At 45.0% G+C, this 27,258-nt stretch overlaps 4 protein-coding genes across 6 annotated transcripts; 2 read left to right on the top strand and 2 right to left on the bottom strand.

Annotated features, from left to right (window-relative positions):
* Positions 1-941: 941 nt before the first annotated feature.
* LOC123129044 (glucan endo-1,3-beta-glucosidase 8) lies at positions 942-2,602 on the top strand. Its single transcript, XM_044549183.1, has one exon. The coding sequence runs from the start codon at positions 1,090-1,092 to the stop codon at positions 2,536-2,538; it is 1,449 nt and encodes a 482-aa protein (XP_044405118.1). The 5' UTR covers positions 942-1,089; the 3' UTR covers positions 2,539-2,602.
* Positions 2,603-4,378: 1,776 nt separating this feature from the next.
* Positions 4,379-7,442, bottom strand: LOC123129045 (F-box/LRR-repeat protein At3g26922). Of its 3 annotated transcripts, none has more exons than XR_006463579.1 (5): positions 7,175-7,442; positions 6,221-7,065; positions 5,632-5,788; positions 5,341-5,542; positions 4,379-4,729 (listed from the first exon to the last, which is right to left on the bottom strand). XR_006463579.1 is itself a non-coding variant. In XM_044549184.1 (5 exons), exons 2-4 carry the CDS (start codon positions 7,046-7,048, stop codon positions 5,363-5,365), a joined length of 1,179 nt encoding a protein of 392 aa, XP_044405119.1. In that variant the 5' UTR covers positions 7,049-7,065; positions 7,175-7,442; the 3' UTR covers positions 4,379-4,729; positions 5,341-5,362. The 3 variants fall into 3 exon arrangements, 2 of the variants coding, with proteins under 2 accessions (XP_044405119.1, XP_044405120.1); XM_044549184.1 differs by having other exon boundaries at positions 5,632-5,802; XM_044549185.1 differs by having other exon boundaries at positions 5,632-5,802; positions 6,221-7,076.
* A 1,920-nt stretch (positions 7,443-9,362) lies between these two features.
* Positions 9,363-12,287, bottom strand: LOC123129046 (deoxyhypusine hydroxylase-B). The gene is made up of 7 exons (XM_044549186.1): positions 12,025-12,287; positions 10,922-11,055; positions 10,608-10,834; positions 10,383-10,521; positions 9,979-10,105; positions 9,759-9,877; positions 9,363-9,660 (listed from the first exon to the last, which is right to left on the bottom strand). Exons 1-7 carry the CDS (start codon positions 12,167-12,169, stop codon positions 9,619-9,621), a joined length of 933 nt encoding a protein of 310 aa, XP_044405121.1. The 5' UTR covers positions 12,170-12,287; the 3' UTR covers positions 9,363-9,618.
* A 6,987-nt stretch (positions 12,288-19,274) lies between these two features.
* Positions 19,275-20,848, top strand: LOC123129048 (AT-hook motif nuclear-localized protein 20). Its single transcript, XM_044549187.1, has 2 exons — positions 19,275-19,466; positions 19,686-20,848. The coding sequence occupies exon 2, from the start codon at positions 19,691-19,693 to the stop codon at positions 20,561-20,563; it is 873 nt and encodes a 290-aa protein (XP_044405122.1). The 5' UTR covers positions 19,275-19,466; positions 19,686-19,690; the 3' UTR covers positions 20,564-20,848.
* Positions 20,849-27,258: the final 6,410 nt, after the last annotated feature.

Here is a 27,258-nt window from a genome sequence, read left to right on the forward strand (position 1 = left end):
AGGAGGTCTTACATCAACAACTCATTCCTTTTGGTGGTTAATACCCATCCAAATTTGGCGCTCGTCAGATTAACTCGAAGTGCGTGGAAGTCAGATTAATACCTTTTGTCTTAATCCCACAAATAAATGATGTATCCAATTAAATTCCAAAAGCTGTCGTGAATCACAATGAGGCATCCTCCGCTAACTAGATTTTACCTTTATATGTCGAAAATTTAGAGGCTAGGGTGCTCCTTGGCGCGGCTGCTGATCCATACATTTTCTCTCTCTTACAAACAATTACAAAAACGGTAAATAAATGGCACATACACAAACATTCAATTGGTAACTCTTATTCATTATGTGATGGTAGACGGCCCTTAAACTGCAATACTGTCCACACCACAAATTGCTAATGTTCTTTGACAAAATTGAGATGGTAAGGTTTTTATGCTCACTTAGAAAACGAATGACTACCCCTGGAAACAAAATGTTGATAATCATCATTAGCTTCAATGTTTCTCTTTGCCCTGGACTTGTCTTCAATCAACCCTAGGAAGAAACGAAAAAGATTATTTGCATAGGCTGTGGCTAGGTCTCAATCAAGATTTATCCAAGTCTCAGTCAAGTGCCATAGTATATAAGAAGAAAAACTGAAAAACTAAAAAGAAAAAAATTGCATGGGTCTTCATGCAATGCAAGATTAAACGAATATAGCATCGAAGTCTCAGTCGACTAGGACTTAGCAATATTGATTTGAATATATCATATATGAAGAGTGACCGCACTAACTCAGTTTTTTTCTGTTTTTTTACTTCCTGACAATGTAGGTGGCAAAGTAGAGATTGATCAGTGTACTTGCACCAGTTTGGATTAATCAACTCGTAAAATGTTTGAAGTTGCAAGTGCAGCGAATAAATAAGTTACATGCATGATGCATGTGTGCATGAAGGAGAAATTGGTAGAATTCCAACCGCTTTCCCCGCCATTTTCCTCTCCTCTCCTCTCCTCTCCTCTGCTTTCCACAGCCCCGCGAGGAGGAGGGCCACACGCAGACCACGAGCACCACCAAATCCCAACGTACCAAAACAAGGAATCGATCACCCCGGCATGGCTCCGCTCCTGCGGCTGCTGGCCGGCGTGGCCGCGCTGCTACTCGCCGTGGGCGTGTCCCCGGCGAGCTCCGCCGTGGACCTCGGCGTGAACTGGGGATCGCAGTGCACGCACCAGCTGGACCCCTCCGAGGTGGTCAAGATGCTCAAGGCCAACGGGATCATGAAGGTGAAGCTGTTCGACGCAGACCCCTGGCCCGTCGGCGCGCTGCTCGACTCCGGCATCGAGGTCATGCTCGGCATCCCCAACGACATGCTGGAGGCCATGACCAGCTACGGCAACGCCGAGGACTGGGTGGCGGAGAACGCCACCAGCTACGGGGACAGGCTCGAGCTCCGCTACGTGGCCGTGGGGAACGAGCCCTTCCTCAAGAGCTACAACGGCAGCTTCATGGAGAACACCGTGCCGGCGCTCAAGAACATCCAGAAGGCGCTGGACGAGGCCGGGATCGGCGACAAGGTCAAGGCCACCGTGCCGCTCAACGCCGACGTCTACGTCGGCGACAAGCCGTCGGAGGGCAAGTTCCGGCCCGACATCGACGACGTCATGACCGACATGGTCAAGTTCATGCACGACCACGGCGCGCCCTTCGTCGTCAACATCTACCCCTTCCTCAGCCTCTACCAGAGCGACAACTTCCCCTTCGAGTTCGCCTTCTTCGACGGCGGCCGCAGCATCCAGGACAACGGCGGCGTCAGCTACTCCAACGTGTTCGACGCCAACTACGACACGCTGGTGAGCGCGCTCAAGAAGGCCGGCGTGCCCAGCCTCAAGGTCGTCGTCGGCGAGATCGGCTGGCCCACCGACGGCAACAAGAACGCCAACCCCAAGCTCGCGCGCCGCTTCTACGACGGCCTCCTCAAGAAGCTGGCCAAGAACGAGGGCACCCACCTCCGGCCGGGCAAGATGGACGTCTACCTCTTCGGCCTCTTCGACGAGGACATGAAGAGCATCGCGCCGGGCAACTTCGAGCGCCACTGGGGCATCCTCACCTACGACGGCAAGCCCAAGTTCAGCATGGACCTGTCGGGGCAAGGGAATGACAGGCGGCTCGCCGCCGTGTCCGGCGTGGAGTACCTGCCCAAGCAGTGGTGCGTGTTCGACGACGAGGCCGCCAAGGACGAGGACATGGACAAGCTGGGGGGGAACATCCAGTACGCCTGCGCCAGCGGCGACTGCACGGCGCTGGGCTACGGCTGCTCCTGCAACGGGCTCGACGAGATGAGCAACATCTCCTACGCATTCAACATGTACTTCCAGATGCAGGACCAGGACGTGCGCGCCTGCGACTTCGACGGCCTCGCCAAGATCTCCGACAAGAACGCCTCCACCAAGACCTGCCTCTTCCCGGTGCAGATCATCAGCGCCGCCACCGTCCCGGCACGCCGATGGCCCGCATCGTGGTTACTGCTGGCCATGTTGGTCGCGCATGCTCTCGTGTCATGAGTCATGACGACGGGTTCTATCATGTAGACATCGGAGGAGGAAATCGGATGATTAATTTGTTCCAGTATCTTTTTCCTTAGAAATATGGGTGAAGGTGTAGACATTCACATAATCGCATGGACGTCCCATGAGCAACTCCGACTCCAAGACCATGCAGAAAAGCTTGAAACAAATCGAGAAAAATGAAAGCGCTGGGATGCACGGAAACCCTGAACTTAAACCGAGGGCGAGGAGAATGCTTGCTCTCAACTGGGAAGTGCAATGCATGAATTAAATTGTGTAAACAATCGAAATATGAAAAACTTGAGTAACTAAATTTTGTAGCTTACAACCCAATGATGGTGAAGGAAAACATCTCCATCGCCAGTGAGCCCCCACCCAATGACGGCAGCATGCTTCAGGATCGACATGATGGCGACGCTACGCATGATCGACGCACCCGTCAGGAACTTGGTGAAGTTCACCCACCTGCATCCAGGGGCGAAATCACATAAAAAAGTGGCAACTTTACCATGTTAGAAGAAGCATTTGAGAATGTCAGGAAGGAAGATTTGTTCATCACAGATGGTCCACAACATACTAGCCACCGTTTGAAATCTAGATATGGTGTAAGAACTTTTGTTAGAAAACAATACAAGTACCATACGTAACGCATATCTTTTTGAGTAAAAATTGTTATGATTTACTCCCTCCGTCCCATAATGTAAGACATTTTTTGACACTACACTAGTGTTAAAAAACGTCTTATCTTATGGGACAGAGGGAGTATTAATTTTCACAAGCGTGATTCATAACAAAGCAACAGTACTGGCTACCAGTTGAGGCACGGAAGGTTCGTCACTTACCCATCACCCTCATTCGACATGATCGATGGAGAATCGGAGCCCAGGAAAAGCATGAGTGGCATCGCTAGTACGAGGTACTTACGTGAGAACTGCACAAAATGCCATGGTTCATTTACATCTGAAACCAAGTACGGAATAAAGGTTTGTCAATTGTAAACAAAAGTTTCGAACCTGTTAACATTGGCCACCAGTTGTTATACAGAGCGCAGGCCTGAAGCAGACAGGGTTACAGAGATCTAGGCAGCGTCGAAAAAGACCGGTATTGCCAGAGCGGCAATTCTTCCCCTATGAAACACATGTCCTTGTACTACGTGATAGTGCCGTCGTTTCCTTTGATGTTCTTCAGACACAGATGCTGGAATGAGTAAAAAGCGGACAATCAAAAACATTGCAGGCATAGTGAGTAAAAATACAGTATGATTATCGTGAACTAATGAATTGATAGCTCCATTTGACTGAATTGCAGTCATATAATGTTTGCTGAGTAGGCATAAACAACCTATCTAGAATAAATATTCTCTCCACCAGTCTAAATACTACATAGATTCTCAGTCCATGTTTTCAGCGTACCTTGGACCAATGAATTGTTAGGTAGCTCTTGGCACTTGATTGAAACTGTGTGCAGCAAAATAAAGGGAATACATCCAGAGGATTGAATTTTGTGATCAGCATAGCATACACTCTGGGTCACCATACTGTCTGTGATTGACTAGCAGGATCGCTTGCAAAAGAAATAGATTCAAAATATTTGTCCCCAAGTCTGGTAACCGGAGACCTACATCATATCCATGAATTCAATCGTAATTCTGGTAACCAGAGACCTATACCTGCTTCCATTTAGTATTTTACACCCTAAAAAACAGCAAATATAAAGTGCAAATCTCAGCAGCAGCGCGACAAAGAGAAACATCTTCATCCTTTGGTTCAAGCAACTTCGACAGGGGTGCCTGTCTGTATTTTTAGGGTGTGGTTTTAGTTTAGTATACACATACATCTGGAAACCGATCCTAGCCACAAGACAGAATTTATAGTTCTGGAATCAACCAGCGCGATCCTGGAACAACCAACACTAGACAGGGTCTCTGAAACATCATCTTGGCAGTTCAGGCCTGCCGCTGAGTTGAGGAAATGAGCATAAAGCGCGCGAGGAGGACCACGGTGACAGACACTATAACAACATGCTCCGACTGCATCCAAGCAAGACATACATACAGCTGTTTACATGTAAGGTCATATATATGAACAGGACACGGGGAGGCGCATCCTGGGGTGGTGTGGTAGACAAAAACGCAGCAACTTCCTTCCTGGTGCGATCCAGGGACACAGAGCCAGCTCAAAATGGAAGCCTGAACAGAAAACAGAGGAAACAATGAGAACATGAGAACCCAGGTTGGAAGAAGCAGTAGATAGATGCAGAGGAAACTGTATGAGACTATGAGAGGTTATTCACTGATTGGAAGGTCATTGGACCAGCATGCCACTTGATCTAGTCATGGGAATATTGGAAGGATAGTTTGCTATTAACATGAAACTCAACACAAGGTTTAACTTTGTTGGTTCATAGGGTAGCGTAGCAATTGACCATTTACTCGATCTACAGGCAACAAAATAGCAACTCGCTAAAACTGCCCCAAACCAATCCTATTACGAAGACGAAATGGATAGACACTTGCAAAGTCTTCCTGCCTTCGGTGCTGCCTGCCTTTAGTTTGCATCTGCTAGTGTGACCAATCAAACATTTGATCCTTACTTCATACTTTCTATTATTATGACATTGTGGTGCCAGTGCCACGGATTGAAATGCATACTATTATGGTGGGTGTAGAAATGGTGAAAAACTAGTACTGAATGCTGCTTCAAACTAGGTCGGTCGGAACTATACATATCCGAGCACACTATGTACATACATATGCTGACTATGAAAGACATAATCATGAAGACTGGTTTGGTTACTTACAGTCGAACAGCAGAAGAAAGTTCTATTGGATGTCAATTTGCTCGGAAGGCACTCCATGGGCACAGAGGATCTTTAGGATACGGTCAACTATAACATCTTCCTTTGTTGAGCTGCGTATGATTTTGACTACCTTGAGATGCTTCGATAGTGGTGATTGTTCCTTTGGGTCATAGATTCCATATGTTTCCATCACATGCCATTTCTGTAGCAAACAGAAATATTTTCCTGAAGTCAGCAGGAGGTACATGGCGGCTTCAAAGAAAAAACCTATCAAACTTTGAGAATATATACCTCGTGAGTTTGAAAATCAAGCAGAAGTGTCAGCGTCTCTAGAATTGGTGAGTGCTGGAGGAAGTAAACCAATCCAGTGAAATAATCAGCCACACACCATTTGTTCAGCAACAAGCATTTGAGCTTGCTAAACATGGGGCACCATTTCAAATCCATTCTGAAAATAGATAACTGGACAGAATGAAGGGGGTTAAAAACAAAACAAGTACACGATGCTTTTTGAGATACAGAAGTACATGCTTTGGAAACTTTCTGGTGGTTCTTATTTTTCATAGATATTAAGTTAATTAAGTGTTACCAGATAATGAGATCTATATCCGAAGTTGTACTTTGCCAGTTTCTGGTCTACTCAGAAATATTGCTCACAAATTAATCTCAATCCTACATGTTCTAATAGTATACATATGACTAAAGTATCAAGTAGAGGTATGCATATTGCCAGACGAGTACATAGAAACATCAAGATTCAAACATGTGAAACGGTGAAAACAACAATGCACATAATGATCTTGTTCAATATGCTTGTACTGACAGATAACTGGATACAGATGACAAACAGCAACGGGAATTAGCAAAAATGGGAGCATACCTCATCATCAGTTGTTAACTCCAAATTTGTAGCAGCAGACAAGCCTTCCAAAACCACAGGAAATCTTGCTTGCCTATCGCATCCTTCACATGGTACATCAAAACAGTAATGATACTGCTGATCAAAGGATTCAACAGATGCTGTTACCAGCAACGGCATGCTATCAAGCAACGGAGTCAGACCCTGGCATGGAGCTAGTTTCAAGCTGATGAGATTTGGGGCAGAAATACGACGGCGGGTTTTATCATCAAAACACCCCCCTTTGATGGTAAGATGTCGTACTGACTGGCACAAGATGCTCGCAAGGATGTTACAGCCTTTCATTTCTAACACATCTAGCACCCGACAGCCCCTGAAATTCAGAGAGCCTTTGAACTGCATGAAACAAAGCTCTACCCTCTTCAGGTGCGACGAGACGAGGACCAGGTTGGTCGTCAACGAACCAGCAACAACTCGCAGCGTCCGAACGTCATGCGAGAAGGCGTACCGGAGCCACGGCTTGATGCGTGTGAACGCCTCCTCGCAGTGAAAGGTGTCGTATTCGGAACAGATGTCACATAGGTTCAGAGGTGTCGGGTGGCGGCGCAGCAGCAGCTCGTCGACGAACTTGCTCCTGGGCCCGCCGTCGCCCCGCGGGCCGTCCTCGAGGCGCAGGGCGGGAACGGACCTCCAGAGCGAGCGCCAGCGCCGGGCGAGCACGCACGTGCGCACGGAGTCGCGCGAGGGCAGGAACGACATCAGGTACGTCAGCAGGTCGTCCGGGAGGTCCCCGATGCGGTGCTCTCCGACGGCAGCCGTGCTCCCCACCTCGTTCAGCCTCCTGGACATTTCGTCGAACAGGTTGCCTGCGCCCAAGCTGCAGAGTTCAGCTGACGTTCAGGGAAGGGAGCGGGTGCAAACGGCACACCGGAGAAGATGTACTGTACAAGAATATCTATCACCGGATGGGCTCACCTCGCGCCGCCGCAAGAAGCCCAGCGTGACGGAGTCAACTAGGCGAGGGAGAGCAGAAGTGGGAGCGCGATTCTTTGGGATTCTTGGGGTAGGGAGACTTGGGGGTGGCCCGCAGTGAGTTCCGAGGGGGGGTTGGGGGCGATCCGCGGCGAGCTCCGGTGTCACGGCGGTGAGGCAGCCCGGCCGGACCGACGATGAGGCGAGCTCGTTGGGCGAAGGATTCGGCGCTGCAGGCGCACAGTTGTTTTTTTAGGACGCAGGCGTGCAAAACTGCAAATGCTAAAGGGTATCGCTTTTTCCTTTAAAAAAAAAGAAGATCATGTGGCTCCAAGGGCACACATGCCTACTGGCATCAAATACTCTCTCCGTCCGAAAATACTTGCCCGAAGAACGAATGTATCTAGATGTATTTTAATTCTACATACATCCATTTATATTCATTTCTACGACAAATATTTCCGAATGAAGGTGAGTAATAAATAAAAAATATAAACTTAGCTAACCTATCAGCTCATAGTTTCTACATCTAGACTCGCAAATAAACCGCCACTCTTCAAAATTGTACTCAGTGAGGTTCGCCTCTTTGATCACCACCGCATTAGCTCCTCCAAACATTGGCTTTTATATCTTTGATGATCAAACTATTGTCTCGAAAAATAAGAATATGTGTTGCCATAGTCAGTTGCTAAAGGCTGAACTTCTCTGCATGCTAAAGCTTCAAAGACGGCCACATCGGTGACACCATTAAGAGTAATAGATGAGATCAGAGATCTCATGTATGTTTTGTTTTGATCCTGACACACAGCAGTAGCAACTCCTCGTCCGCCCTGAAAATTTGACTACACCATCTGCATTAATTTTTAGGAAGCCGAGCGGCGGAGGGGACCAAGGTAATCGCCCTGTCGCACGGGCACTTGCAGCAGAATTCGGTTTTCGTTTCGAGAGTTGGCCAAGGTTACTGATGAAACTTTGGATAAACATATAGGTAGACATGGGCGGCTGGAAATGTACAAAAATCATTTTCATATACATGTTGACCTTTTTTAATACACGTTGAACATTTTTCGTATATAGGTTGAACATTTTTAAGATACACGTTGAACATTTTTTTAAAACACACGATGAATGTTTATATGAGGACATGTTGAACATTTTTTGTCAAATGCACATTGATTTTTTTTCCTAATACAGAGTGAACATTTTTAAACACAAGTTTAATATTTTCCACAAATTCGTACATTTTTTTACAAATGAGCGAACAATTTCCTAAGGGGTTATGAGCATTTTTTTTAAATGGCACAAGCATTTTAGACATGTTATAAAAAATTCAAAAATATGTGCCAACAATTTTATATTTGATGACTATTTCTTAAAATGTCATGGACATATTTTAAATGTGTGAACATTGTTTTAATGTTATAAACAAATTTTCTTGGTACGAAGAGTGTTTACAAATTATGCGAACATTTCTTACATTTTCATGAACATATGTTTAAACATGTGGACATTTATAAATGATGCGAACATTTTTTGAATGGTACGAACAATTGCGCTAACAAACTTTTACATCTCATAAAAAAAGTGTGCTTAAATAATGTATGTAATGTAGTTTTTTGAAATATATATTTACAATATTTCGAAATGGAAACAAAAGTAAAGAACGGGGAAATAATCAAATGAACTAACAATAGACCCTCCTTGAGGCAAGGCGGGTGTTTGTATCGCAATAAGCCAGACACAGAAACGACCCTGCAGGGGGCGCCTTTGTTCGTCTCTCTTGCTTTGATCGATCGGTTGGTCGGGCCGAGACCGACTAGCACGTGCCAAAACGATAAGGCAAGGTTTTTCCTTAAACCGAGGCAATGCCAGAAGAGATGTGGATTACTCCCAAAGCATGAACCCTATAGTTTGTAAAGTTCGACTTAGGATAAAGCTGATATAAATGAAAACAGAAGAGGTATACTTGATTTGGTGTCGATAGTTCGTGCTTCTCTTGTCATATCTACTTCCTCCGTTCCAAATTACTCGCCACAGAAATGGATGCATCTAGAACTAAAATACATCTAGATACATCCATACCTGTGACAAGTAATTCGGAACGGAGAGAGTATATCCATCGTCTTCTGTGACAGTGTGATAGTTGAAGGTATGCATACAAACCCAGTGTTTCACACCATGACAGAAGATATGCACAATCCACAGGCAAACAAATTCGTCAAAGTATCAGTTTCTGTTTTCACGAGGCACGCGTACATGATATTCTCATCAGAGAGCAATTCACAGTGGTATCTTTCGCCGTTTTGCTATCCTGGTGTGGTGTCAAGCAAGAACACCCAAAAAAGAACCGGAAAAGGGCGACGACACTTCATTCAGACATCATGTCCACTACTACACCGAACCGCCGACTCCAACAGGTCCATCAAAGTGTATATCTGAAGCTGGGCTCAGGACTCCTGCTGCACCTGAGGAGTCTGGAGGAACAGGAACTGCATAAAAAAGGTACGCATGTTAACATTTAAGTAAAAAGTGACCGGTGTGCATAAATAGTTGTTTGTGTTGATGATCTGGGCCAGGTGTGTGTTACCTCGAACGACTTCCCTGATCTCTCGTACTCGAGCATGCTGAGGGCTACTTCACAGCTTTGGGAGACGATGGGCTCGGGGTCCTTGGAAAATTCCTCCAGAAGCGCAATGCTTTCTTGATCTAACAGCAACAACATCACCAGAGTGTCAGGAAACTCTGAAACATATGTGGATCGACTGGAGAAGTGCCAGAGTTCTGGCAAGTCATGTGATGTTAGTTACCCGCAATTGAACCAAGGGCCTCAGCAGCTTCATGTCTGACCATCGGGTGCTCATTGACGTTCTTCAGCACACCAGAAAGTGCATCTGAAGCAGCCTTATTTTGCAGCTGACCTAATACATAAGCGACCTGCAGAATAGTAGAAGAAAACATATTATGCTGCAGAAAACACTAGGCACTAAAACAGCAAGAATATTATAAAATGGTTATGTGACAGAGAATAATTTATCAGTAATCCTAGTTATCAGAAATGCAAGAAGATGCAGGCCGAATACTTGTTTTGGTTTATTCATCTCTGTTCTTTAGCATGACAATTGGCTTTATTAATTTAAATGAAGATACCATCTTTCATAATTTATGCTTGTGGTAAAACAGCAAACAGAAAATCGTAAAAGTTCAAGCAAACCTCGTGGCGCAGAAGAGCACTTTTCACACCTAGAGATTCAATGATAGCAGAAACAGCATAATCTCCGCCATCATTCCTAAGCGCAAAAAGAGCTGCATAACGTTCATACATCTTTTCTTGCTCGTTGAGGAGAAGCTCCCTGAAAAGTATCCACCATGCTAGTAATATCAAGATGATGCATACTAGAGACAGAAAAAACATTTAGAACTGTCTTGAAAGAGACACCTTAGTTGTTCTACTGAAAGTCCTTGCTTGGCAGGCAGTGCTGGATCAACTGATAGATAAGGCGAAATTGTTGTGCTTTCAGCGCCACTAGCATTCTTCTGCCCTTCTATCCGTCTAAGAGCCAACTCGCATGTTTCTTGCACCTCCACGGCAGGATCAGCTGCTAAACTCTCTTTCAACAGGGAAATGCTCTTTTCCAAGCCAATAGCTCCCAGGGCTTCAGCAGCCTGATCAATAAACATATAAAGCTTCTCAAATGGATAGCAAGGTACTAGAAAGGGCAGATAACATCAACTTCTGCGATGGTGAAGTACCTCGTGGCGGACAATTGGATGCAGTGAAAGATCCTTGAGAACTCCCTCTAATGCAGGGATAGCTTCAACATCCTGCATTTGTCCAAGCGCAAATGCAGCCTCATGGGCAAGCAAGTTAGAGGGATCCCTTGCAGCTGAGCATTCAAGAAAATACATCAGATTTTCTAAACCATTTCTTTCGGGCACATAATTTTCAGTAATAGAGTAAACAAAAACCAGTAGAATTTTAGAGCTAGGAGCTTCATCAGTAGGATCTGGTACTAACAGCAGATCTGAAGTAAAATACCAAATAATTTCAAAACTAAGCAAAGTGAACAAGGAAATCCTAATGGAATATCATCTAAAAGTGTTGGACACCAGAACTTTGAGCAATTCATCATGTATACATGTCGACAAATGAATAATCTGGAGACAGAGAAACAGAAAGAAAAAAGTGTTCGGCACCAGAACTTTGAGCAATTCATCATGTATACATGTCGACAGATGAATAATCTGGAAACAGAGAAACATACACAGGCAAGGGGACAGGCAACGATCCTAGGATCACTAGTGCATACAAGGTGCTAGCATCCCAACTTTCTTAGAGATATCCATCCGCACGAATCACTGGCACAAGCAGATAATAAACGCGCAGAACCACACCTGATTCCAGGCATACTGAGCAGGGCCAACCGAAACCAGCAACATTTAACAGTGTGAGAGGACTTTCATAAACTAAGTGGATACACCCGAAACTAAACTAAATGGATGTAAGGCGCCAAAACCGCCCAGCTAGACAACTGAAGCATCAGATTCCATGGAGGGCAATCCAAGCTCAACCTATTATCAGCACGGAATCAACTGCTTCAGGCTCTTGAGATCTATGGCTCAGTCAGGGGCGTAGAACTCAAGCTATTATAACAGATTAAAGCATCAAGAGCTGAGTATAGCTGCGATCTGCGCTCAATCAGGTCCGGGATCCCAATTAATATTCCTCTGTACTGGCAGCTGAAACTAAGCAAGCATCAAGAGCTGCTGCTACAGGAAGCATAACCTATGAAAGCCGCTACCCGCAGCATCAAATTAAAGCTGGAGTACTTATAATCGACGGGGAGGGGAGGCACCTTGGAGGAGCGCGTGGCGGGGGCCGTCGCCGCGGAGGTTGCGGAGGGAGAAGAGCGCGCGGAAGCGCTCCGCTATGGGCTGCGCCGCGTCCAGCAGCCGCTCGCACAGGAACCGCTCCGTCTCCGCCGACGACTCGAACCCCATCGACCCCTCAGCGCACGACCGTCGGCAACGCGCTCACGCTGCTGCTCACTCCCCCGGCGGCGGCGGCGGCAAGAGAAGAGAAGAGGAACTGGAAAGAAAGAAAGAGGGAAGAAGAATGTGCGCGTTAGCTCTACGCAGTCCCGCGCGATCCTGGCCGTCCGATCGGGGCGGGACACGTCACCGCCTCCATCCGGAGGCCGCCACGTGCGCCGAGCAACCTGCCGTCGCTGCCAGCGGGCCCCGCCTCGCCCGGCCCCGCGTGGCAGTTACGAGCTACCACTATACCGCCTCCCTCTTCCTCCTCCCCTCCCCCTGCCATTCCCCCACCTCCTCCCCGACGCCGACGCCGACGCCAGCCACCGATCCGGCGCGAAATCGAGAGGCACAGCCGCCGGAGATCCGCGGGTACCCCGAATCTACCTACCTCTGTGTTTTTTCCGGAATTTTCCCCTTTGTTTTCGGCGCCCCTGTGGCCGGGTCTCTGATCGCTGGCGGTGCTGGGTTCTTCTGCAGGGGGCCGTGGAGGGAGCCGAGCCGAGCCGCGACCATGAACGCGAGGGGGTAGGCTCTGCACTGCTTGGTCATTTCATTGCGCCCTTTCGAATTTTGGGGCGGCTGATTAGGGGCGGGGGTTAGGGTTCACGAGGGCGGGCGAGATTCGTCGCCGGGGACGGGCCTCGCTCCATTCGCTGCTGCCCGTGCCCTCGCAATGATTGTGAGATGCCGCGGCATGTGGAGTTCCCGTGCGATTAATGGGATTGGCAGTGTGATGCGTGCTGTCCGTTTGTGAACTAGGGAGATTTGGGTGATCTGTTACTCTAGTTATTATGTTGCTGAACCCCGTGTTATGGTTCAACGGTGTAGAGTTTCAATGAGTTGGTTAGGTTGCTGGGAATGGCGGTACGCTTTGGTGATACTCTTTCCAGCGGACTAGCTGCGATATTCATAAACAGGGGCCGTTTCTGACTGAGTGGCTCCGGTGGTCGCTTGCGTTCGTATTGTCATGATGCGGTGCTGTGATATGAATTCACGTGCGTGTTCTGAAATGGATGCACTGATGCTCTCCTAAGGACCTTACGATTAAGGTGATCCGTCAATGCATTCTTGTTGTCGAGTCTTGCCCTCTGTTTAAGAGTTTGCATTTCGGTAAATTGGTTAGGCCGCCGGGAATGGCAGTATGCTGTGGTGAATCAAATGGGGTTCCTGGCGATACTCTTGCTAGCTGGCTAGTTAGTACTGATACCTAAGTGTTCTAGTTAACCCTGTACTTATTTGTCTCTTAGAGGTGTCTGTAGCCTGCCTGATAACTTATTCTGAATAATTGGAACCAGATCTATGTGTTTTCGCTGATCGGCTTCGGTTATTGCCTTGACACATTTGTTTTGAATTTCAAAATGAATATGCTCAAAGTGTTGCGACTGGTTCCTCTGTTGAAGATCTGAATCCTTTTTTGTGATATAGAATTACTCAATCCTGCACGTGTTTTGTCAAAGAATTACTTAATCTTGCACAGGACAGTGCCAATTTTTTCCATTTCCACCAAATTTGCAATAGATGCTCCACTTCTTACACTGCCATGTGCCATCATCTCGCTGTTCGTTTGTCCACTCTAGTTGAACGGAGATGCATATCTGCTTAGTAGACAAGGTGACTTTCTGACATGGCATTGATCTTACCCTCCCATCAGATCAATGAACTAAGAACCTGGACTCTTGGAAGCTACTGTTTGAACATGATAGGCTATAGCGGAATAAATTGCAATATTATGTATTCTTGCATTTCATACTTATTACGAACTCTTATGATAGGGCATGAAGATAGCATGTTCTGTTAGTATGATAGACTCTCAGTCTGATAGCATGGATCTTGCTCTGTTTTTTTTTCTACTTGGGTAATAGGCATCCCAATGTTGATCCAACATGAATTTGAAGGCAGCTAAATGGAACAAATGAGCAAAATATTGAATGAAACATAGGATGTTGGGAGAGAAATTAAGGTGGGCCGATATTCTATTTAGCTGTGAAGACTGAACTTGGTGCCAAACATTGGCGGCGCGAAGTAAACGCAGCAGCCTGCCTGTTGTGGCACTATATATAGTAAATAACCTAACAAGAAATCTGCTAACACAAACAACTTCTATCAATTCCAAGTGCTTATAGCACATCTCATGTCTTGCACTCTGTCTCCGGGTGTAAGTTGTACTGTAACATCTATATCCTTTGACAGCTTTATGAGTAGACATCCTTATAAATAGGAACAAGGGCACATTGTGTTGTACATATTTTTAGTCTGACCATTATCAAAAGTTTGGTGATGGGTGCTCTGTCCTCACATTGATTTAACATACAGTTATGTAAAGTTTCTTTATCTGATTAAATGCCCTCCCCCTCAATACATTTGTTGTAGGTGATGATGTGTTCAGAATTTATTGACTTTCGAATTTAAAGGAAAAAATATAAACATTGGTCCTTTTCATATGCGAAGTAATTTAGTTTGCGTATGCATTTCTGTGTTTCTTTTGGACTTTATGTTTTCTGTGCACTTGTCAAATCTGTATGCATTCTTATATAACTATTCTCTGCACTTTTGATAGCTACCGAAGCACCAGAACTGCTCTTTTTGATGGCATTGAAGAAGGTGGAATCCGATCATCAGCTTATTCTTCACATGAGATAGATGAACATGAGAATGAGCGAGCTATGGATGGATTGCAAGATCGAGTCAGCATTCTCAAGAGGGTGAGTGCCACATAATAATTGAATATCTGAATGCTCTATCTTCGTTTTATGTAAAGAGTTGGTGTATTCACATATTGATTATGCTTGTTTATCTTTTAGTTGTATTGCTTAGCTAAGATCGTAAGAAGATATTTGTAGCACTTTCTAAAAAGGAACATCTTTTTCTCGCAAAACTAAGAGATAAACAACTTTAGGAATTGCAACTTTATAGACAATACTAATCTAGACTGGTATCCATGGTAACCATGTGCGTTCCTGGACCATTTAGTTTGAATAGCCAGTGAGGAATTAAGCATTGATTTTCGGCATGAGTTCCCCCCCTTAAAATTGCTAGATGAGAAGGAATCTTAAGTTAACGGCTTTTCTGAATTGTAATATACTATTTGGTTGAACTGATGCAATTTGACCAGCCTCCTCATATAATATGTATTGGATCAACTCCTTTTGAGTGTGGGGATACATTTGGCTCTGCTTTGTAACCTAGTGAATGAATGAGCTGTTGACGGAATCTTTTGTTGTTCGATGAGCTACTGGGAGTAGCCTGCAAAGTAAAAGGCGTGAGGAACGTTTGGGCCCAGAGCGTGGGATGATTCTTGTCTAACTGTTGGCGTTCTCAGTCTGAATTTTGCTTGTGAGACTCAATGTGGGCAATTAGGCATGGCCAGCAGCTTTAAGTAGTAGAGTTGTTGAAGGTTCAGTTCTCAAATGACAAATGAAATGAGTAGCAGTCGCTTCCGTAGTTCTTGATGTTCTGCTCAAATGTGTGTATCTGCCTGCTGGCAGCCTTTCCAGCTTGAGGATTACTGAAGCTGTTTACCATTCTGTAGATATCAGGTGATATAAATGAAGAGGTGGAGGCTCATAACCGGATGCTGGACAGAATGGTATGTTGTATCTACTCTGTGAACCTTTTCTTCATTCAAAGATCTGAATCTACTGCTGCTGGTATCTTACCATGACGTACCTTATTCAGGGGAATGACATGGATTCATCAAGGGGGTTTCTCTCTGGAACAGTGGACAAATTCAAGACAGTAAGCGGCCGGATTAACCAACTCGCCATGCATCTTCTCGTACTCTCCTGAGACTGACTCATGTCTTCCTGAACGTAGGTGTTCGAGACCAAGTCGAGCAGGAGGATGGGGACACTCGTGGCGTCATTTGTCGCGCTCTTCATGCTAGTGTACTACCTGACCAGGTAGAAGGTTCCTTGGGTTGCATCCTCTTCCCACCTCAGGCTATGTGTGGAGTGGGGGTGCCCAAGAACATGCTGAAAATGGTTGCGCCGGTCGATCTACATGTCGTATGTACTTAATCTGTCAAAAGTATGTCGATCCGAGTGTCGCTAGTTTGCACCGTGTGTGGATTACAACCCTTTACTTCTTTTTGCTCTGGTGATGTGTAAGTAATTACAGAATATGGAGTCAACTCTTTGCCTGTTTGCACTGTCATGCTATATGTATGATAACTACCAGTAGTATACTTGGAATGCTTGCTACTACAAGTTCATTATTTTTCTCCTGGGGTTCTGGTTACCAGTAGACAGGAGTTTACTTGAACGCTTATCTGGGGTAGCCGCGAGCGCGACACGCGTCCCGCCCGCGGCCATAGGTACAAGTCCAAAACCGAAATAACAATGCAGCTGCTGCATTGTGTAAGCATAGTTTTTAGGCCAAGACTTGAGGTCAGCGGGTGGTTTAGTCGCGCGATTAACAACTGGCGCAGCGCAATTATTGAGGCGAAGATGCCCTAATCGTGTGGGAACAGACGCCGGACACCTGTCATTACCATAGATAATTGCACGCAGCAGCCATTCTTAATCAGATGCATGACCCTCATTTCTTTACCAGTGGCACCAGATACATGCATGTGAACAACCCTTAATCTACTACTGCCTGCTGTGGATGCAGCTAATTAGTGCCTGATATGCATTTGTAATTGTTAGGGATGTGTTAGATATGTCATGCACACCACCCCATTCAAAGTTTGACAAAGCTTAGGTTATCCATCCCTGGGGGATGTGCCACCATCCTAATTGATTACTGGGCAGTGCTTTGTGGAAAGAAGGAAAGAAAAAAGAGATTAGGGGTTTGCATGCTTAATTAACTGGTTGCATTTGGCTTTTGCCCTGTCCTTTTCCTTTTGAGATTGGAGTGGGGTGGAGGCATATGAGCATGGCAGGATCTTTACTGTACTTTGCATATCTTGTATATCTATATATGTATTTGATGCATCTCATGCATGGACCACATGAGTTAGGCATGCATCTCTATGATTTTCCTCTCTCCCCATATCAGCTGCAGGTTGCTTGGACATGCTAGGCCGTGTAATTAATCAAATGTAATTTCTGCAACTAGTATATTTACTTAAAAAGTTTTTTTTTCAAATAAACATAACATGAAGATTTGCTTATGCTGTGAAAGTATTGCTGGAATGACTTGGGCTTACACTGAGAATTTCTAGAGCATGTTGTTATCACCGGGTACATCTTATCTAACCAAGATCACAATGATTAATTTCATGAAATATGTTGTGATTAATTGGAATCTTCTGTCATGAAGTTCACCGATTAGTAAAAGCACGTATATATTTCAGCATCGCCGGACATCATCATCTGTTTGTTGGCATACAGAGAGATCTAACATAAAAAGCATACACGGTTTTTATACGTTGCCATGATTAGTTAAAGCCTGCCTACCTGTAGGTAGCTTCAAAAAATCTCATTACTCTGCCAGCCTGAAGTACCCTTTGTATATCCTGCCTACCTGAGTACTGAAACGTTGAATAGGCACTTAATTAGCTCTAGGCCTCAACAACATATTTGGCAATAAATTCCATGACATTTCTGTTGCCATTGGGGCAACCATATATATATACAGATATACTAAATTCATGTTGGAATAAGTGACCAGTAGTTGAAGTCCTTGACTACTCTATGCATACATGTTTAATTAAGAGTTCCAAGTACTAGTTGAAGATGTTCTTCATGAGTATGTCATCTGATTGATTGCTTTGTCTCCAACTAACTGGAAACATCAAACGTAGAAAAACTTGTACGCATTATTGTAGAATGATTCCTTTTTGTGCTTCATACATTAATGCATAATGGTATTCTTGTCATTAGTTGACAACGACAAGAAAGGGCATCAACAATTGCAACTAATCTACTCTGTGAAGCTTCTCTTAACAATATGAGAAGTCAATAACTGACACCTAAATAAATATGTCCACGATTGGCAAAGTGCACACATATATCCCGCTATAAAATCCAAACTATAACCTAAGATTTGTACCTAGTTAATTAACAGATTAGAAGAAACTTGTCAGTGGATTATCGGGACATATGTGCAATGCACTGGAATTTTTGCAGAGGTCAAATTTATTTATTTTCTTCGGAAACAAATTTTAGGTTGATGATTATACGGTTTCATCTTGACACTGAAAACGACAATTGTCAATTTAATCAATTCATGTGAAGAAATATATCACTTAATATGGACCCAGGGAAGAAATATGTTAATTAAATCAGTTTGGCTGCAAGTGAGGCTGGTTTTGTTTAGTTGGGATGTCGGGAGCTTTGTGAAAAGGACATGCACCGTACATGCACCCCACCAGCCACCCCAACGCACACAAAAACCCTAATACCCAACTAGACACATACTTCCATCTAGCACAGTCCTAATTACCATCCATAATACCAAAAGAAAAAACACTATGCCCACCCCACCCTTATCATGTACCATCCCATTTCAGGACAAACCAAACCTACAAGTTAAAGTAGTATGGTGGTAGGAAGCCGAAAATGTCACACCCGATTAAAATTTGTTGGGGACGACGGGTAAACTGGTCATTTCACATGAGAGCGCTAGCTGCTGCGGATCGGCCTGTTAGATTCTTACTCGTCACAACTTACACATATTAACAATTAGTGGACATGTCCAGTTCTCTCAGCCACGAATAAAGGAGGGAGAAACTTTAGGGGTTATTTTTCACGCCTACCGAACGGCGCACTGCCACCTCAGTAGGGGACCAGTCCAAGTGTGCGATATAGAAGAGTTTATGTGGAGTAAAGAAACGAATAGGGACCGGTTCGCTTGTATGAATAAAAAAAAGCCCTACTCCAGAGTGAAAATTTAACGTGTACCGGGGGATTTGAATATAGCTCGCGATTTGAATTCACATGGGCAATAGGGGACCAATGGCCAGCCAGATCAAAGCGAAATCCGAAAAAACCCCTTAGGAGCAGCATGCATGGGGGGTGGTGGGGGTGAGCTTAGAAGGGTGCACCTTGGATAAAAGCCTCCCTGCTTAATTAATTATTGTTGATTAGTTTATAGTGGCACCCAAAGTCTCTCCCCAGCCTCCATCAACCCTCTTTCTCCTCCTCCTTTCTTATACCCACTTGCATGCCTCCTCCTCCTCTACACACTTCAGAGAAAGCCACAGCTCCCCAATGCTTCTCTAGCTAGCCCATTATCTCATTATCTCATTATCTCTCTCTCTCTCTAGCTAGCTAGATCACAGGTGCAACTTGGTCTCCTAGCTAGATTCATCTTCAAGGTATGCAAATTGAATATGTGCTCATGCTTGTGCATTAGATCTCCCCAAATATTTGTATCCATACAAAAATCTCTTCTCCCTTTCTGCCCTTTTCTTATTGTGAGAGGAGAGGATAGACAAATTCATCTTGTTGTTTTTCTTATGATCTACTTGTATTTGTTGCACTATGAAGGAAGCTTACATGATCTGTGTGTTTGTGCTTGCATGTGGTGACCGAAGACTTCATGGCGAACCGGTGGTGGGACGGCCATTTGGGGCTGCCGGGCGTGGCGCCGGAGCAGCCGTCCGGCTCGTCGGGCCCCAAGGTCGAGTCGCTCGCCCTCGTCGTCAAAGACCCTGAGACCAGCCCGACTTCCGGTGGCGGCGAGCACGCGGACGAGAACAAAGAGACTGTCGGTGGCGGTGAGCCGCGCGATCTGGGCGCGGTGGTGCCCGCCCCGAACCGGCGGCCCCGGGGCCGGCCGCCGGGTTCCAAGAACAAGCCGAAGCCGCCCATCTTCGTGACGCGCGACAGCCCCAACGCGCTGCGCAGCCACGTGATGGAGGTGGCCGGCGGCGCCGACGTGTGCGACGCCATCGCGCAGTTCTCGCGCCGCCGGCAGCGCGGCGTGTGCGTGCTCAGCGGCGCCGGGACCGTGGCCAACGTCGCGCTGCGCCAGCCGTCGGCCCCCGGCGGAGCCGTGGTGGCCCTCCATGGCCGCTTCGAGATCCTCTCGCTCACGGGGACCTTCCTCCCGGGGCCCGCGCCGCCGGGGTCCACGGGGCTCACCGTGTACCTGGCCGGCGGGCAGGGGCAGGTGGTCGGCGGCAGCGTGGTGGGCTCGCTCGTCGCCGCGGGCCCCGTCATGGTGATCGCGTCCACGTTCGCCAACGCCACCTACGAGCGCCTGCCGCTGGAGGACGAGGACGAGGGCTCGGGCCCGCCGATGGCGCACGACCCGCTCATGGCCGGCGGCGTCCACGTCCACGGGCACGGGCACGGGATGCCCGACCCGTCGGCGATGCCGATGTTCAACATGCCACCAAACAATGGGCATCTCGGCGGCGGCGGCGGCGACGGGTTCCCATGGGCGCCACACTCCCGCGCTCCCTACTGATGGGTGATGGCGCGGCAATGGCGAAATGGCGTGGTGCATGCTGCATGGTTACTGTTCCATTGGAGTCACTTGGCGCCATTAGCTAGGTTAGTACATATGACGATCCAAGCTATCTAGTGGTGATTAATTAGAGCGAATTCGTACTGCTACTTAGTTTCTTATGTTGTTATGGTCAAATAATTTTCTAATTTGCTGGTGTGTTTATTGTTGTCTACTGAATTATCAACTGAGCTAGAGATATAGCTAGCTCTGGTCAATTCATGCAATGTGTTTGGTTCTGCTTAATTTCTCCAAATGGCCAGATGTGATGAACTTCAAAATTCAGAGCAAACTTTTGTTTGTTCTCTTGTTTGGATTTGTTTACTGCTACTTGTTCTAGTCCCTACTCCCTAGTCCCTAGCATGTGATTGTTGCTAAGTTATTCCGAAGGAACACACGCATTCATACATGCATGATAGTAACCAGTATATAGCACAACACTTTTAGTACTGTAGCTAGTTTGTTGATCAAGTATAGTTAGTAAGTAGCTTGGTGTCAGACTACTGTCAGTTGGTCCCAGATCTCTCATGATGTTTCGATCCAGTGCAAGCTCTTTACAATGGTCCCCCATATTTTTTTAGTTTGAACTTAATTTGATTGGATACGGCGACGAATGTGAAGGTGCATCTGTAGCTCATTGGCGGTGGCAATGGAGATCCATAGCACAAGTGGCAATGACATGTGCATGCATGGTTACTGTTCCATTGGATCAGAGAAGATAGCCCGATGTGTGGATTTTCGCACGCGATTAGCTAGGTTAGTACCTATGATTGATGATCAGATGATGATTAATTAGGCTCATGCATAGTCATGCCCCGTTGTTATGGCGAAACAGAAAATTAGTGGAATGTTTATGTGTTCATTAATCGTTTATACTTAGTTAGCTGAGCTAGACAACTATAGATCGATCATATTGGATAATAACTGTAGATATAGCTATCTCAGTCGGATCAATTTCACGCACTTCATGTTCGGTTCCTCGTTTGTCGATCCATATATATATGCTTAGTTTCTCTAAATGGTTAGGGGTGATGAACTGCAAAATTCAGAGCAAACTTTTGCTTGTTCTCTTATTTGGATGTGCTTCTTGTTACTTGTGCTGGTCTCTAGCATATGGTTGTTGCTGAATTGTCCAAAACACCAGCATTTATATGTGCATAATGTTACTATATAACACACCACTGTTAGTGCAGTTAGTTTGTTGATGATCTAGTCTAGTTAGTAAGTAGCTTGGCGTCAATTGGTCCCAGGTCTCCCACACTATCTGAGAATGCTAGCTCTCTATATTGGTCCCCCATGTTTCCGAATTTGAACTTAATTTGCTTGGATACCGCAACGAAGGTCAAGGTCAACTAGCCAAGAAAATCGATCTCTAGCAGCTGTGCATCTCACTTCTGCAGCTCAGCCGCGATGTGGCTATGGCATGTGTGTGCGTGGTTACTTTTCCGTTGCATTGGAGGAGATAATCTGATCGTGTCATAAGCTAGGTTACTACATATATATCCATGATCAAGTGTGAATTAAGTAGGCTCTTGCGTACTCGTGCTACTTTGTTATGGTGAAATGATAAGCGAAAATGTTTGTGTGTTAGTAAGTGTGTGCTTAATTAATTTAGTTGGCTAGATAGAGATCGGTCATATTGCTAGCTCAGATCAGTTCATGCATGAAATGTTTGGCTCCTGAACTACCATGATTCATGTTGAGCTGATTTCTAGGTGTTCAATTTTTTTTTCTCTACTATGGGGCAAGTGCAGTTCAGACTTAACTGTGTTAAGTCTCTCCTCCCTCGTCCCTTTCTTTGAATCTGTTTCCTACAAACATGCGTTTGTGATTATATATAACTAGGTTATTGCTCGGGAGTCACGTCCATACATACATGCTAATTAGCAAAACAGATGATTTTAGTGAAGAACATTTCTCTGACCCTTCCATAGTAAAAATTAAGTTGCTTGGCTCCGGCCCCAGATCTGAGACTGTCTCGAGTGAGCTGTTTATTGGTCCCCCATTTTCTCCAAACTTGAACTTTGTTAATTTGGATGTCGTAGATCAAGAGCGAATTAAGAAAACCCCCACCATAGGTGCATCTACGCAATTTTTTAGATCTAATAGTGTAATTAAGTTAGGAGAGTACAAAGTATTATCAGTAAACTGGACTGTATGTGCACTCTAGCAAAGCAACCGTTAGTTCTGAATATCACTAGTAAACTTGCATGCAATATGCATGCCCAGTTAGCTCTACACAGTCCTGGAGTAGTTGGCTTATATGTTTTTATTGTAGTATTCGCTATTGTGATTCCAATGAATTTGATAGCTAAACCTTTGGCGTTTTTTCTTGTAGATACCATTGCTTATTTGTGTTAATTGAATCAATTTTAATTTGTCCATCTTTGCAATATCTAGATACCAATTTAGCGATGTTATTACCATGATGTTTATCATCAAGTTGGACTTAGTTAGTCTTCAAACAAAATATACTCAACACTAATATGAGAGATTTCATGTTTTTCAAACAAGATCTTTCGGATCCCATACTACAAGGACCGACTAATTAGGGAGCTATCATATACCCAAATACATTGCAATATTAATTAGGGAGGGGAGATTAGTATTTTGCACATAGTTGATGCATGTATGGATCAAATAAAACATGATTAACCAACTAAGCAAAATTAGAGTAACAATTGGTGTGTTGTGGTCATTGATGCATGGTGATATGAAAGATGTCTAATATGGATTTGTTTATATATGAGAGTGCACTACTAGGGAAACAATAGTAGCAACGCAGGGCCCATGCTCTTGCTAGTGCGTTGCAGCTAACTTTTAGCAGTAACGAGGGGTTGAACCCTGCGGTGCTGCTACTTCTGGTAGCAGTAGCGTGGGGTAGGACCCGCGCTACTACTACTTACTTGTAGCGCGGGCCAGGACCCAGCGATGCTACTAATTTTATGCGTAGCAGCAGTGTCGGCCCCGCGCTGCTGCTACGCTCTTACCCCGCGCTACTACTAGCTTTTCTTTATTTTTTTTTCTTCTGGCTACACATACACGATATTTGGAGGACGGGTGTATTGGAGCACCTTATTTTAAATATTTTTAAAATAATATTTAAATTTTCAAAGAATTCCGAAAAGAATTTTGCATGATCATATGCATGTATATTACACACATGTAAAGTTTGGTGATGGAATAAGTAAACATGTGAGATATACTAAATGACGGTGTGATTTCTAAGTAGTGAATAATACATGCACTGTTCATCTTTCCAAAATCATGATTTTATCATTTTTGTGTAACTCACATGATTACTTATTTCATCATCAGAATTTGCACATGTGTAATATATGTTCCATATGAACATGTTACATTTTTTCAGAATTTTTGAAAACTTCAAAATACAGGTCCGACACTATTTAAATATAGGGCTCACTGGAGCTCATGCACCAAAATGACTTTTTGTTTATTTACTAGCATGCATGGCTCTTTCTTGCCAGGGTGCAACGGTGCAAGCTAGTATCTTTTGACAATGAAACAAGAATATTAAAAATATATGTTTCAGCGATGATTTAAGAACCTAATTATGTTTTATAAAACCATATATCTAAGGGTCTAACTAACTCAAGAAGCTAAACCTACATACAATGGAATCATCATGTTCGTCCATACAAGACCACTGGCTGCGGATATTCTTCAAACTTGATTTTTTTCATGTTTATCATGTAGGAGTTATCATATTATCCAACCGGCGAGATGTTTTGCTCAACAGTTTATATTTTATGCATATATTTATCTCTAAAATGATACTATTTATTCAATAATTAACAGAGCGCTTAAATGTGCGGTTATTTTTCATTTGCCTTACAAATAACAAAATCATTGATATAAGTTGCATGTTTTCAAGTGTTGATCCTTTTTTTAAACTCTGAGATTCAGCTGATTTGTTGAGTGTATCCTATTTGTACTTGCCTATGGAAAACATGTATTTTTTTCTTCTGCTAGAAAAATGAACAATGCTCCTATAGACTATAGTGCATTTGAAATACTGTGCTTGCCTTCGTCCAAAACCTCTCGGTGAAGATTGGTTGTGATATATAGAATGTGATCGGGAAGGATGATGGTGGAGTACAAATTGCATGATTTTCACCAGACATGGAGTTTTAAACTCGAGCTCACATGAGCTCGATTGAACGGTAAATCCAAAAAAAACTATTTTTTAAACTGATTTTTTTTAGAGAAACAACTCGAGCTCACAATTGCACTTTCGGGCTTTTACCTTGATACTAATAGTCTCGTTGTTGGAATAACTATATAAGACTATGGTCAATTAATCTAAGCGTACATGCATGGATCGATAGATGTAATCGGCTGATTGGACATGGTAATTTAAGAAAACCACAACAAACTACGCGGATAAGTTATCGAAAAACCGCCACCTTTATTTTCTACACATAACCACCACTATGAGGGCAAGGTCATGACAGAAAGCACTGATCCATGGCTAAGCATGTTTTGATAGCGGATATGACTTGTGAGTGTTGGGGCACGCGGTAGGCTACTCTAGTGCATAACAAAAAATTCGACTGCTCAACCAAGAACATACTATTGGGTGTAGATCACGGGATCAAAATTTACCACTAGATATGCAGTCAAGGCAACCGAAGGAGAGTAACGATGTGCGTCCCTATCTCCTTCTCGTGGATCCCTCGCACAGTTCTTCATAGTTCCCTCAAATAGTTCGTCAGAGCGTCGTAGGTGCAACGCCTCCAAGGTATCCGCACGTGCAGGGAGGAAGGTTGGACGACATACTGCTAGATCCGATCACATGATGTGAGAGCGTGGAAATGGTGGTGGCTAGGTCATGAGAGTGGTCAAACACTTTCGAGGATATCACCCCTCCACTGGGCCAGCACTTGAGGCCCATTAGAATTCCACACCCAATTTTGAATCAGATCAAAACTGAATGGGCTCCCGCCGCTTAAGCGCGACCCCATAGGTTCACGTACAGATGGAGATGACCCGAGTCAATAGCTGGTAACGGCTCCTAGGAGAACATGGCAACTCTCATGTGTGCGCAAAGTCATATTGATAAATATTGACAATGTGTCATCTGCAACATTCATTTTGCCTCACGATATATGTTGTCGAACTCAAGGCGAGTATGTGTCACCTTTGTAGGTAGCTCGACCTCTCTTCCCGTCAAAATCATGATAGAGATTCCTGAACCGGGTTAACACTTAACCCAAGTCGTATGGTTATCCTTTTCGGAGTCTGGTCACTCGAGAGGGCTGAGTGAATATATCTCCTAATTGAACGGGCAAATCCCATCTTGATCAACCATTTCTTGATGCATGTCTCATGACTCACCCAAAAGCTATCTTTAAACCAATTGAAAGATCGTGGATGTCGCCTAGAGGGGGGGGGGGTGAATACGCGCTTTAAAATAATTACGGTTTAGGCTTGAACAAATGCGAAATAAACCTAGCGGTTAATTTGTCAAGCACAAAACCTACAACAACTAGGCTCACCTATGTGCACCAACAACTTATGCTAAGCAAGATAAACTACTAGGTGATAGCAAGATATATGACAAGAAACAATATGGCTATCACAAAGTAAAGTGCATAAGTAAAGAGCTCGGGTAAGAGATAACTGAGGCACGCGGAGACGATGATGTATCCCGAAGTTCACACCTTTGCGGATGCTAATCTCCGTTTGGAGTGTTGTGGAGGCACAATGCTCTCCAAGAAGCCACTAGGGCCACCGTAATCTCCTCACGCCCTCGCACAATGCAAGATGCCGTGATTCCACTAAGGGACCCTTGAGGGCGGTCATCGAACCCGTACAAATGGCAACCCTTGGGGGCGGTCATCGAACCCGTACACTTTGGCAACCCTTGGGGGCGGTCAACGGTACCTGTCAAATTGCTCGGGGCGATCTCCACAACCTAATTGGAGACACTAACGCTTGCCCGGAGCTTTAAACCACAATGATTGAGCTCCGAACACCACCCACCGTCTAGGGCGCCAAGGCACCCAAGAGGAACAAGCTCTAGGGTGCCCAAACACCCAAGAGTAATAAGCTTCTCAAACTTCACTTTCACGTATCACCGTGGAGAACGCAAACCGATGCACCAAATGCAATGGCAAGGGCACACGGAGTGCCCAAGTCATTCTCTCCCAAATCCCACCAAAGCAACTAATGCCAGGGAGGAAAATGAGAGGAAGAACGAAAGAAGAACACGAAGAACTCCAAGATCTAGATCCAAGGGGTTCCCCTCACTTAGAGGAGAAAGTGATTGGTGGAAACATGGATCTAGATCTCCTCTCTCTTTTCCCTCAAGAACTAGCAAGAATCATTGGAGGGATTGAGAGTTAGCAAGCTCGAAGAAGGTCAACAATGGGGGAAGAACACAAGCTAAAAAGGATAAGGTTCAATGGGGAAGAAGACCCCCTTTTATAGGTGGGGAAAAATCCAACCGTTATGCTCACAGCCCGCACCGAGCGGTACTACCGCTCCAAGGAGCGGTACTACCGCTAAGGCGGTAGTAGCCCTTTGAAACGCAACAGCGAGGAGGCAAAAAAGCCAGAAAAACCGTCGGAGCGGTAGTACCGCTTGACATCACGGTACTACCGCTAGGGGTAGCGGTACTACTACTAAGGGTA

This window comes from Triticum aestivum, chromosome 6A (genome assembly GCF_018294505.1).
Source record: "Triticum aestivum cultivar Chinese Spring chromosome 6A, IWGSC CS RefSeq v2.1, whole genome shotgun sequence".
In the NCBI taxonomy this organism is placed as follows: domain Eukaryota; kingdom Viridiplantae; phylum Streptophyta; class Magnoliopsida; order Poales; family Poaceae; genus Triticum; species Triticum aestivum.